General features: G+C 43.6%; 1 protein-coding gene across 2 annotated transcripts in view; it reads right to left on the bottom strand.

Annotated features, from left to right (window-relative positions):
• Positions 1–13,315, bottom strand: part of Brwd1 (bromodomain and WD repeat domain containing 1) — a 102,385-nt gene extending 89,070 nt beyond the window's left edge. Inside the window, exons 1-4 of one of the 2 annotated variants that reach the window (XM_074072634.1) lie at positions 13,025–13,315; positions 12,875–12,933; positions 12,714–12,743; positions 12,561–12,620 (exon numbers count right to left, since the gene is read on the bottom strand). In XM_074072634.1, coding sequence (XP_073928735.1) covers positions 12,561–12,620; positions 12,714–12,743; positions 12,875–12,933; positions 13,025–13,073 — 198 coding nt within the window. In that variant the 5' untranslated portion in view covers positions 13,074–13,315. The remainder of the gene's footprint in view (positions 1–12,560; positions 12,621–12,713; positions 12,744–12,874; positions 12,934–13,024) is intronic. The other variant, XM_074072632.1, reaches the window with a different exon arrangement.
• Between the last annotated feature and the right edge of the window lie 323 nt (positions 13,316–13,638).

The following is a 13,638-nucleotide window of genomic DNA, read 5'->3' as shown; positions in this document are numbered from 1 at the left end:
GTCAAAGAGTCAAGTTTTAATAACAGTGCTATTTACAGTACAAATCTTACATCAGCTAGGAATAGGTCTGATGAGTCATGAGAAAAACACACCGAAAATGGTAAAACGTGAGAAAAAGTAAAGACAACTTCAACAATAAACTGGACCACAGATTCAATCCCAAACCAATCAAAAGCCCAACAGGTAGGCTGGAGGTGTGGTGAGAGGGAGGAAGAAGGAAAGGGAAAACGGAAGGGGGGAAGGGGGAAGGGGGGAGGGAGGGAGGGTAGGAGGAAGGAAAGGAGGAAGGGAGGGGACCTCATTTCCAAAATAACCAGAGCTAAATGAACTAAAGGTGTGGCTCAATCAGTAGAGCACCTGCTTTGGAAGCATAAAACCCTGAGTTCAAATCCCAGTCTCAAAATAAAGAGAAAGAAAATTCCAGGAGGAATTTTTACAGAAACTGGTATTTTTGTTTCTTTTTAAAGTTTTTTTTCTCTTTTCTTAGAAACTGCTAATTTTATTCTTAAATTTGTATGCAAATTCAGGGGTGGGAATACAGTTCTGAGGTAGAGCATTTAACTAGCATATACAAGCCCCCTGGTTTGATCCCTAGCACTAAAAGTAAATCCATCAATAAGTATATGCAAAATTACATGCAAATGATATAGAAAAGCAGCAGCAGCTATGTAAAACAATAAAGCTGCAGGGCAAACAATATATGATGTCAGAACCTGTTATACCACTGTAATAATCACATCACAGTGTCGGTATAAAGAGCAAGAGATCAACAGAACAAACTGTCCAGGAGACCTACACATGTTTAAACCACTGATCTTTGATAAAGATGTCAATTCAGTGAACAACAGTCTTTTAAACGACTGGTGCTGGAACAACTGGATGTCCATTTACCAAAAATAAAAAATAATGAATTTGATCCATACCACACAACATAAAAATTATCCTAAGATGAATCGTAAGAACTAGCAGAGTGGCCCAAGTGCTAAGAATGAAACCATGAGTTCAAACTCGAGTGCCGCCAAAAAAAGAAAGGGGAAAAAAAAAAAAAAGATGGATCATAAAAACCCAAAGACTCCTGGAACAAAACATAGGGAAAAATCTTTATGACCAGGTCAGGCAAAGATTTCCAATATGACACCACCCACAACAAAGCAAATTGACAAGATTGGAGACTTCTCAGCAATACTCAACAATATTCAAAAAGTTAAAACTCAACAATAATCCAATTTTTACCTGATCAAAAGATCTGAACAGACATGTCATCAAAGAAAGTAATACAGATGGCAGATTTGTGTGTGAAAGGACACTGAACATCATCATTGCTAAGTAGCGAGATACAAAACACAACCACAGAGAGCTATTATTACACACATATTAGAATGGCTAAACTCAAACAGACCAGACCAAGCTCAGCAAGAGAACAAAGCTGCTGCTGCTGCTGCTGAGAATAAGAAACGATGTAACAACATGGAAAACAGGTAAATTCATGCACACCTATCACAAACCCTGCTACTCCCTGGATAGTTAATGAACCATGGACCATATTTTGGCAGCGGGGGGAGGTGTACATGAATGTTCTTTGCTTTCTTTTCAATAGGAAAGAGGATACAACCAAAATATCCAGTAACTTAGTACTCACAAATGAAGATTAACATTCATTAACTTAATGAATACTCACACTGTGGAATATCTGTACAATGGAATACTATTTAGCAATAAAAAGAATGAATTACTGGAAACACACACAGACAAATATTAGAATAATTGTACTGAAAGAAAACAAAAGACAGTACATATAGCATGTTTCATTTATATTAAGCTCTAGAAGATGCAAATTACATATACTAACAGAACATTTCAGAGGTTGCATGAGGAGGAAGGGTATATGGAGAATGGAGCAGGACTCACAAAGGGGCAAAAAGAAACTTACAGGAGAGATACACATGCTGTCTCCATTGTGGTGACACAACATGTCAAGCCAGAATATATTCACTTTATTTTGTTAATTACACTTCAATAAAAATAAACCACAAAAACAAAGGGAACTGTGAAATTCTGACTCATGAATATACCGAAGGTCACCTGATATGGATGTGTCTGGCATAAAACTTAATGCTGAATGACTGGCATGCCTCAGTCATACCATCCAGAATTTGAGGAGTAACAAATACCAGTGCAGGACCCTCCATACCCTCAAGACATATTGACCCTGGCTCCATCCACCAATGCCAGTAGTACTCACAAAGGCACTGTGACACCAACAGTGCTCCAACAAATACTGCTCCAAAGAAAATGTGAAGCATATAATTATAGATCTATAACGTGACTGTGGATCTATATTAAAAAAACTACTAAGATCACTTTTTTTGGTGGTGGCACTGAGGTTTGAAGTCAGGGCCTCATGCTTGCTAGGTAAGTGCTCTTACCACTTGAGCCACTCTGTCGGCCCTTAAAATCACTTTTTGCTTTTAATAATGAATCCCATGTAAAATAAGCTTGGGATCCAACATAAAGCTGTTCTTCAGAAGCCCTGGTGACAGAAAAAGCTAAGTAAATCTATCTTCAACTTCTCAACCTGACTCATGTTCTATACCTTCTGGCAGACATTCCAATACAAAATTCAGATGTTACCAAAACTGGGGCAGTCTCAAACATTAATATTTATTACCACTTTATGTTCCAAATGTCAAAAACTGCTGTAGGTAACTGGCTGAGCACACAAGAACAGAAGGGGACATGGATAGAATTAGGGAAAGAATTCTAAGTAGCCAAAAAAAAAAAAAAAAAAAATCACAGGCCTTAAGAACTTGTCAGAAAAAACTCCTATTACATTATACACTAGTGGATCTAAACAATATACCAAAAGGTTTATACAGTTAAGTTTTAAAAAACTTAAGAGAAATGGCAACTTTGCTTCTTGAGGGGAAGAAATCACTTTTCTTAACCTAGTAAGAGTTCTAAAGATGTATTCTCTCTCAGCCAAGCAAGGTGGTGTACACCTGTAATCCAGTACTTAGAAGGGGCAGGAGGATCAAGAGTTCCTGGCCAGCCTGAGCTGCACAGGGAGACCCTGCCTCAAAAAAATTGAAAAAGTTCACTCTCATTCTCTTTCTAGAGATGACCCACTTTCAATGTATTAAAAAGTGTATTTCTTTCCTAATAAACCTTACTATTGCTTTCACTACAAAAAGATAAAAATTTAAAAATTCATCTTCTCTTCAGGTGGATAGACAACTTCCACTATAAATGATTTTAAGTTTTGAGTTTACACTACCAAGCCTATGGGAACAATGGACGCTTTTATCCATGTGAAAGGCACAGATAAAAAACTCCTGGGTAGAAAATGTAAGGAGACTATTTTGCAATGCAGCCCAGGAGCTTACTTCACCACTTATATGGTCTAGAAGGAGGATTTTACAAATATGCAGATTACACACACTGCCTGAATTGAAAAGCAATAAAACTGACCACGAAGAGGTGGTGGAGTTAGGCCTCAAACAGTAGGGCACCAGACTCGAAAGCTCGAAGCCCTGAGTTCAAACCCCAGTACACCACACACACACACACCTACCTCACATTAAAATAATAGGTAAGTACATTTTGGGAAGGTACAGATATTATAGGACCATGTAACCTATGTAGCAGTTATAATTCTCGAAAAAGACAATTATGCAAGCTGAGGATTCAAACAAAACCACTGAACATCCAGGAAGAAAAATTACCCTATTTTTGTACAAAACAAGGTACTTCTACAAAACAAAACAATTGGAGTCTACAAAGGCAACAAAAATTAAAATGAAAAAGGTGCCAGTGAATATCATGAATAAATCAATACAATGTTGTTAATATTTGCAGGTCCTAGACGCCAATATTAGTAACAGTAACATCTATCAGCAAATTCATGAGTAAAACCACCATATAAGCGCCTCAGAAGTAGGTCAGAACTAATTCCATTCACGACTAGTCAACCTACCATCTTGTTCTCCATCACCCTATCCAATCTCACAAAACAAAGCAACTAAGGAAATCAGTATGGAGGTTCCTCAAAAAAATTAGAGCTCCCACATGGCCTGGTTACACCACTCCTGGACATGCACACATAGACAGATATACCACACGTGTGTGTGTACACATACGTATGTGCATATAGGTGTGTACGTTATGTATACACACACACACACACACACACAATGGAGTATTCAATCATAAAAAAGAAATTATGGGCTGGACACCACTGATTCACACCTGTAATCCTATACTCAGGAGGCAGAAATCAGAAGATCATGGTTCAAAGCCAGCCTGAGCAAATAGTTCATGAGACCCTACCTCAAAAATACCCAACACAAAAAAAATGGCTGGAGGCATGGTTCTTAGGCCCTGAGTTCAAACTTCAGTTAACATGCAAAAAAAGAAAAAAAAAAGATGTCATTTCCAGGAAAATGGATGGAACTAGAAATCAAGTTGACTGAAAAAAGCCAGACTGAGGAAGACAAATGTGGCACGTTCTCTCTCATATGCAGAATGAAGACTTAAAAAGAGCCGTGTGCCAGTTGCTCACATCTGTAATCCTACCTACTCGTGAGACAGAGATCAGGAGGATCCTGGTTCCAGGCCAGCCTGGGCAAAAAGTTCACAAGATCCCTTCACAACAGAAAAAAACTGAGCATGGTTTTGAGCACCTGTCATCCCAGCTACTGCGGGAAGCCTAAATAGGAAGATCGTGGTCCAGGCCGGCCAGCCAAAAAGCACGACCCTATCTCCAAAACAACCAGAACAAAAAGGGCTGGAAATGTGGCCCAAGCAGTAGAGCAACTGCCTAGCAAGCACAAGGCCAAGTTCAAATCCCAGTACCACAAAATTCACCAAAAAATTGAAAAAATGGATTAGTATAAAAGGAGACCTGCCACAGTGGCAGGGTTGTGAAAGGAGAGGGTGGGGAAGGAATTTATATGATTAAAAAAAGAGCATAGAGAAGAACTCGATCAAAGTGCGTGATATACACGTATGGAAATACGATGAAGTGTATCAGTTTGGGTTCAGTTGTACCCGAACTGAACCAAAAACACTGACAGGTAACCTTTGTAAAGGTACTACCTCCACACAAACTAAAAAGCCACATGCAAACTGACAAATTTAGAATATGTAGCAAACTGAGAAATCCTCTTAAGATAGACTCCAGTAGAGGGCCAATAAAAGATATTTCAGAAAATGTGGATTTTTTCAACAACAAATTACATTCTTAGGGGAAGGTCTCAGCCATGTGCTTGCTGGGTCAGAGGTTATGTGGGGTTTGAGGAGTGGAGGCCTATATATTTGTTCTACAGTGCTGTGGATTCAACCCAGACCCTCATGCATGCTAGGCAAGCACTCCACCTCTGGCTACATTCCCAGGCCTATGCAAAATTTGTTTGTTTTGAATTTGGATCTTGCTAAAATTTGGCCCAGGCTGGCTTCAAATGGGAAAGCCTCCTGCCTCAGCCTTCTGAGTGCTGAGATTAAAGATATGAACCTATGGGAATTTTTAAAGTTTATCAAACTGCTCTTCCCTCCAGAATTTCACACAACCAGCTTCTTTACATCCTTTAAGTCGAATGTTACCCCTTCCACAAAAGCCTTACCTCACCACCCAAGCTAAAATACCCTACACCCCTTCTCCCCCCTCATCCCAATGCCCAGTACCTATCTTAAGTTGTAGTATGCAATTGCCTATTATTTCTTGTCACTTTCACCAGTTGGGTGTGAGCACCATGAAAGTAAGAGCCTTGCTCATGTTGTCAAAGCTGTCTTCCCTGGAACCGTGAGCATGGCAGGCATTCATTTAAATGCATCATGTATTAATAAATGAAGAATCAGCCCAAAAGGTGGGGTGAGATGCACTTCTTGCAAACAGAATCTCATTCAAGTCCTTGTCTTGGCTAACATCATTTTAAAATACACATAAGGCAACAGGGTTGCCAAAAGAATGAAGTGAGTACACGTGTTAAAGCACTTGTTTTGTACAGTGTCTGGAAAAAAAAAATGACACAAACTTAAGTTATTAATAGTATTTTTCCCCACTGGGTTAGTAAAGACTGAAAAGGTTGTCTTGGTAAAAGACTCTATTCTAATAGACTGCCATCGAGAATATAAGTCGGGGTCTGGAAGGGGCACAAGTGGTGGAGCACCTGTCTAGCAAGCATGAGGCCCTGGGTTCAAACCCCAGTACCACCAACAAAAGAAAAAATTCTGGCTTCCTGTGATACCCAAATCCTCAGATGATCAAGTCCCGTCTAGGAGTGAGCTGGTATTTGTGTACTCTCAATAGTCTCTAGGTGACTTGCAATACCCACTACCATGTAAGTGCCATGTAGCCGTTATGCTACTCCATTAACACTGTGATGTTTAAGGCATAACGAGAAGGAAAGAGCCACATGTTCAGTGCAGGTGTAGTTTTTTTCTCTCAAATATTCTCTACAGAGTCATCTGAATCCACAGATGGCAGTCTATAAAATTTTTAAGACACTATTTTTTGTTAAAAGAGAGTATGTATAAAATAAAAGTAAACCTTTCTCAACTTTAGTATTTTTTTGCTGATCTCTTTGCTTTTTCCCTAAATATTATATAATGAACCCAGCAATTTTTATTTAACATTAGGACAATTTTAGGTCACCATTCACAGACAGCAGATGAATGTACCAGGTATGTCACTTTGTAGTAACACTCCGACGGAAAGAGTATCTTCAAACCTTTATGTACACCTGCAGGCAAATTAGGTCTCTGAAGTTCCACCACAAGGTGGACCTCAACACTGAAGCTAGCCTCAAACAGACTCATGACAAATTAACTAACGGACGCTAGAAGAAAGAAACAGGCAGGGCACACACCTGACCCATCGGAAAGTGATTAACAACCTGTCCCTAAGTAGTTCTAGAACCTTGGAAAAGTTACTTTCGAGACCTAAGATTCAACATTTCAAAAGAAAAAATAACCAGCCAGTATTGTACACTGACAATATGCTAGGTGCTCTTATATCTTAAGACTTTTACTAATAAACTCTATGCTACATTAATAAGTGGTTATCATAGACACTATTCTAAGCACCTTGCATACACTAATTTATACAAATACTATCATTCTACAGCTGGGAAAACTTGAGACACAGGCATTAAATAAACTGCCCAAGGCTGGCAGAATGGCACCCAGTGGTAGAGCGCCTGCCTAGAAAGCATGAGACCCTGAGTTCAAACCCCAGTACTAGCCAGGTGCTGGTAGCTCATACCTGTAATCCCAGCTACTCAGAAGGCAGAGATCAGGAGGACTGCAGTTCAAAGCCAGCCCAGGGAAATAGTTCCTAGTTTAAGACCCTATCTCAAAAATACCCAACACAAAACAGGACTGGTGGAGTGGCTCAAGTGGTAGAAGCCTAGCAAGGCCCTGAGTTTAAACCACAGTATCACCAAAAAAAAAAGAAGAAAGTTCATTAAATAAACTGCCCAGAATCAAAGAGCTAGAAAAAAATTATGCAGAGGTAAAAATATCAACTCAGGCTATCTAGTTCTTTGTGCAACTCTATTATCAATGAATCGCTGTAATCTGCTATATTGCATGTTAATAAAAATGACAGATTTTCCAAGAACTTCTTTAATTTTTTTATTGTTGTGCTGGGGGGTACAACGGGGCATTTACAAAAGTTCTTACAATATATCAAAAATATCATATTGAATTCACCCTCTCCATCATTCTCCTTTATCACCCCCCCCCACACACACACACACACACACAAGATTTTCTAAGAGTTTCATGAGAATATGAAATTCAAAGTGGTCTCTGCACACTTTTTTTCTAGTACTGGGGTTTGGACACAGGGCCTCATACACGGTTTCCACCACATGAGCCATGCCCCCCAGCCCTTTTTGCTTTATTTTTTCAGATAGGGTCTCACACTTTTGCCCAAAGCTGACCTTAAACCTTGATGCTCTTACCTCTGCCTCAAGTAGTTGGGATTACAGACATGAACCACCATACCCAGCTCTCACTTTTAAAATCAAATATATGCATACTGATTAAAGTCAGAGAATATCCTATCTAATCACAGTCTCAGATTAAAATCTTATTTGCCAACCCCATAGTAAATGTTAAATGAAAATCAGTCAAAATGAAGAAACACTACAGGCAAACTTCATCCTGCACTGTGATGTCATTTTTGCATTTAAAGAATCCAACTTCCAAATTTGTACATAAAACAGGAAAGACAGTAAATAGTCAGTACAAGATTCTATTTTCTTGGGGCAGGGGGAGAAGGTGACACAAATAATGTATACACATGTAAGTAAATGTAAAAATGATATAAAAAAAAAAAAAAGATTATATTTTAGCTGGGTGCCAGTAGCTCACACCTGCAATCCTAGCTACTTGGGAGTATCATGGTTCAAGATCAGTTCGATCAAATGGTTCACAAGATAACATCTCCAAAAATAACCAAAGCAAAATGAACTGAAGGTGTGGCTCAAATGGTAGAGCACCTGCTTTGCAAGCACAAAGTCTCAAGTTCAAACCCCAGTCCCTCCAAAAAATAAAAAAATAAAAAATAAAAAAAGTTCTATTTTTTGGGAGATAGGGTCTCACCATGTAGCCCAGGCTGGCCTTGAATTTGAGAATTTGAGATCCTCTTGCACCTCCCAAGTGCTAGGATTACAGAAATATGACAGTACATCTGCTTTGTAAGATTCTATTTTATATATTCCTAGTGAGTTCCCTGGATTAAAGAGTGGAAAAAAGAGGTGTACCTTCCATTTATCTCATAGTTAATCAATACTAAAACTTACTCGAACTTGTAAGGGAAGTACACATCTTTGAGAGATTTTTATACGTCAAAGATCACACAGACATCATTTCATAACCATTTAATTGGTTCTCAACCAGAAAATCAACTAGGAATTCACCCAATCCTTCCAACAAATGTGGTTTGCTAGAGCAGAAACTCAAAGTACAGCTGTCTAGAGACGAGTACAGGCAGCTCCATGCTCCCCTCAGTCAGAAACGATCCCGTTTGGGCTGGGATGAGGCTCAGTAGTAGAGCACCTGCTTGCCCAGCATCCATGATGCCCTGGGTTCAATCTCTAGTGGGGGGGGGGTTAAAACATGGGAAAAATTATCGCTCTCACTTTAACCATGAGAATAAGCTGTATACACTTTTTTTGGGGGGGAAGACAGTACTGGAGTCTGAACTCAGAACCTCACACTTGCTAGGCAGGCTCTCTAGCACTTGAACCACACCTACAGCCCTTTTGGCTTTAGTTATTTTTCAAATTGGATCTTCCTTTTTTGCCCAAGCCAGCCTGGACTGTGATTCTCCTGTTTACACCTCCCAAGTAGCTGAGATGAAAGACATGTGCCACCACACCCAGCTTTATTGGTTGAGAAGAGGTGTCACTAACTTTTTACCTTGGCTCACCTTGAACTGCAGTTCTCCCCATCTCCACCCTCTGAGTGGGTGTGATATACCACATCTGACTGAATACACTTTAAAACATTTCTTTAACCCATCACAGTTAAGACTATCAGGAAAAGCTAAATTAACTACCCTCAGAAAGGGATGAGCCTTTCTGTGAACTGAAGAGACTCCTAGCCGTTTTCATCCCATGCAGAAGCAGGAAGAACTAGTCACAAATGCGAAGAAAACTGAACAGTCACCTACAGGCTGGCAGGACTGATCAGATCCTGAGGCACCTCCACCACCATTGCACAGGGGCAAGAACCGAGGCAGGACAGCTCCAAGAGAAGCTTCCCATTCCAAGGACACTGCAGAGGCCCACCAAAGGCTTAAGATCCCTTCAGGCATGGAAAGCCAAAGGCAGAACTGCAAGGAGAAGTCTAGCAGCCTAACAAGTTGGCAGCTTAGGCATAAAGTAGAGCCAAGATCTCCCAATGTTTGGGTAGATTCAACTCTATTATGGGGTACAGACAGAGCTTAGGAATTTCACCAGTGCTCAAATCCCGAACTCTGCTGGAGGGTTGATCTTACCTTCAAAATGTGAAGCAGTCAGGCACCAGTAACTCATGCCTGTAATCTTAGCTACTCAAAGGCAGAGATCAGGAAGATCACAGTACAAGCCGGCATGGGCAAATCGTGCAAGACCCTGTCTCAAAGAAACCCTTCACAAAATAGGGCTAGTGGAGTGGCTCAAGGTGTAGGCCCTCAGTTCAAGCCCCAATACAACAACAACAACAAAAAAAAACTAAAAAAGAAAAAAAAAAGGATCCATTTGAAATTCAAGTAGTGTCCTATATCTGGCAGGGCATCCAGTTCAAACTTTGGCCTGTCATGTTCCTGAGTCCTTAATCCTATAATGTTCAAGATAGTGAAACTACTCTCTTTGGTTAAGGAGTTAATTTGTAGCTCAAGAAGATTGATAAATAAGCAAAAATGGAGGTAAAAGAAAGCACAGATGCACTTATACAGGTACAATCCCAGCTATTCAGCAGGCAGAAGTAAGAGGATCTTGGTTGAAGGCCAGCTGGGGCAAGTTAGAGACCCCCATCTGAAAAACTAAAAGCAAAACAGGACTGGGGACATGGCTCAAGTGGTTGAGCACCTGCCTAGCAATCATGAGGCCTTGAATTCAATCTCCAGTATCACAAAAATAAAAAAGCTACACCCTTAGGAAGATCATGCTTAGATTTGTCCATGTTTACCCCATTTGGGGTGATTAAAATTATCAGATACTTATTAAAATGTATTGTGTGACATGCCCAAAGAAACAGTGGTATTAAATTCTCACTTATAAATTAAACACCAAATAAAAGTGTACTTACTTCTGTCATTACTAGATTTAAGATTTGTAAGTGAAGAAAAATGGTAAGTGTAATAAACCCATTATTGATTTAAAGACAAATAACTTGAACCTTTTTTTTTATTTTTTTGGAGGAGGATGGGTGGGGTTGAGGTTTGAACACAAATAGCCTTATAAGTCTATTCCTCACGCAATAAAATCCTACCTGAACAATTTTTTTAAAAATACAATAAGAAAAAAAAATTAATGACAGTGATACACTACAAGGAATAACCGATTGTTTTCCTTTTGGTTAAGAAGACACTGACCTATGGACACTCCTCACATTATATTCAATTAAGACTAACACACAGGGTTAGTTCATCTGAATTCTCCATCCCCAGTACTGTCAAAAAAAATGTTAAAACTAGTCACGCCTGGTGGTACAAGCCTGTAATTCCAGCACTTGGAAGGCTGAAGCAGAAAGATCTTGAGTACCTGACTATCCTGGGCAATATAAGGACACAGTCTCAAGAAACAACGACAACCCGGGCATCAGTGGCTCACATCTGTAATCCTGCTACTCAGGAGCCAGAGATCAGAAGGATCGAGGCTCGAAGCCAGCCCAGGGCAAACAGTTCACGATTCCCTACCTCAAAAAACCCTTCACAAAAATAGGGCTGTGGAATGGCTCAAGGTGAAGGCCCTGAGTTCAAACCCCGGTAAGACCCGGAGGGGGGGGGGCGGTGTTAGTGGTTAACTGTTCACATGCATGACAAATACCCTAATTCCTTTATGTATTGAACGTAAGAATGATGATATTCTTCTAACCCTTCTAATTACAGGCTCAGTATAGTAAGCCGATTTTTTTTTGGCTTCTCTTTTTCAACTGTTCACACGACCTGGCAACCAAACAAGCCTTTGTCCTGATATACAAGCTGTCAAAAACATTTTCTTGGAAAATGTTTTTATTCCACTTAGGACAAACTAATCCCTGCCACTGCTGTTAATTGTCGATAAAACTGAATTACAGATTATGAAAACAAAACAGGTTCACAAAACATAAGGAAAAGAGAAGCGTGATCCACATTAACACTCCAAAAAAAAAAGGTAGAAACACGTGTCCATTTTTAGTCCTTATGCAGTGACATACAGCAAAACCAAACACAAAACTCATCAAAGTAAATGAATGCCTAAGGCGGTCATCAAATATTGTGCAAGGGTCAGAGTAAAGCAAAAGCACTGGAGCGGCTGATTCACGCAGCAGCGGTACTTTTACCACGCGGATGAGGAATTAATTTTTTAAGAAATTTAAAAAAAAAAAAAAAAAAAAAAAAAAAAACCAGAAAGGCTTCACGCGCAAACATCCCCACCTGGACAGACTACTGACTCTGCCTAAGGAACAAGTGGTGGGAGACCCGGGCGGGGCGCAAGAAGAGCGACCAATCAGAGCCCGACTTACAACCCGGGCGGAGGCGGCCGACGATGAGAGCGCCCCGCTGAGTGGCTGACGGGCGCACACCGCCCTCCCCGTGGGCGGCCGCACCCGGAGACCCACCCCGGCCGGGGGGACCCGCACGCCCCCGCCGCGCCGCACCGCGCCGCCCCCCAGGCCCCTGCCCGCCCAAACAAACCCCCCCACCCACCGGCCGCGTCAGAATCCAGCTTTTTTTTTTTTTTTTTTGGGTGGGGGGTGGCCAGGCCCGCCATCCCCGGAGCCACCCGCCCGCCCCCGCAACGTGCACCCGCCGAGCAGGAGCCGGGAGAGGGGCGCGCGGGGGACGCGAGGGGGCCGCGTCCGGTGCTCACCAATTCCTCGTAGCTCCTGCTGTGCTCGTTGCCCTCCCAGTCCAACCTCTTCGGCAACAGCTGGAAAGACACGAAAGGCGCCCGGGTGACCCCGCTGCGGCGCGGGGGAGGGGGGCGAGGGGCTGGGGACGCGCGGGGACCGCGGGCACCGACCTGGTACTGCTCCAGCTCCTGCACCAGCACCTGCGGCAGAGATGCGCGGTCAGCGCCGGGACGCGGGCCCGCGCCGCCGCGCCCGCACTCGCGCCCGCCCGATCGCCCCGCCTCGACCCCCCGCCGCCGCCGCCGCGCCGCACCCCGCCGCCCGCCCTCACCTGGGCAGCTCTGCGACACGGGCCCGCCGATAGGTACCGGGCGATGAGGAAGTACAGCTCTGCGGGAAGGAAGACGGGGCAGTCGGGTCAGGACCGCGCGGGACGGGAAAGGAAGGGGACGGGGCGGGGGCGGCGCGCTCGGTGTCTCACCCGATTCGATGAGGGGCACCGGGCGTCGGGCGGGCGAAGGCTCCGCCATGGCCGGGCGCGGAGCGGGAAGCGGGCGAGCGAAGCGTGTAGGCCGCGCCGAGGCCTTACCGCGCCGGCGTCCCCTCTGCTCAGGCGCGCGCCGCCGCCGCCATGCCGTGCGCGCCGCTGCGCTCGACGCCTCCGCGCGGCAGAAGTAGCTCCTCCGCGGAGGGGCGGGGGGAAAGTAGTCCCCCTCCGCGAGGAGCCCTCCTGGTACAGGGGAGCGCCTCAGAGTGACAGCTCTCCCGGTAAAACCGGCCTCGCCCCACTGTCTTGCGTGTCCGGTAGCTCGGGGAGGAGAATATGGCCAGGGCGACAGAAACCTGGGCCCCCGGCAGCGGCGCGAGCGGGGGAGGGGCGCGCGCGTGGCTCGAATCCTTGCGCGCGGTGAAGCGGCCGCCGGCCTTTGTGCGGCGGCCCAGCTGCGGCTGGCTGGCTGGCGGGCGGGCGGGTGCCGGGGGCGGAGGTCGTGCCGCGGCCGGGCGGGGGCGGGATCGGGCCGCAGGACTGGGGGGCGGGACGCTCTGCAACCCCTACGTAGAGGTGGCCCGCTGCGGGTGGCTCGGAAGGGACAC

Source organism: Castor canadensis, chromosome 5 (genome assembly GCF_047511655.1).
Source record: "Castor canadensis chromosome 5, mCasCan1.hap1v2, whole genome shotgun sequence".
NCBI classification, from domain to species: Eukaryota; Metazoa; Chordata; class Mammalia; order Rodentia; family Castoridae; genus Castor; species Castor canadensis.
The sequence above is the reverse complement of the archived record's forward strand: the minus strand, read 5'-3'. Positions and strand labels throughout refer to the sequence as shown.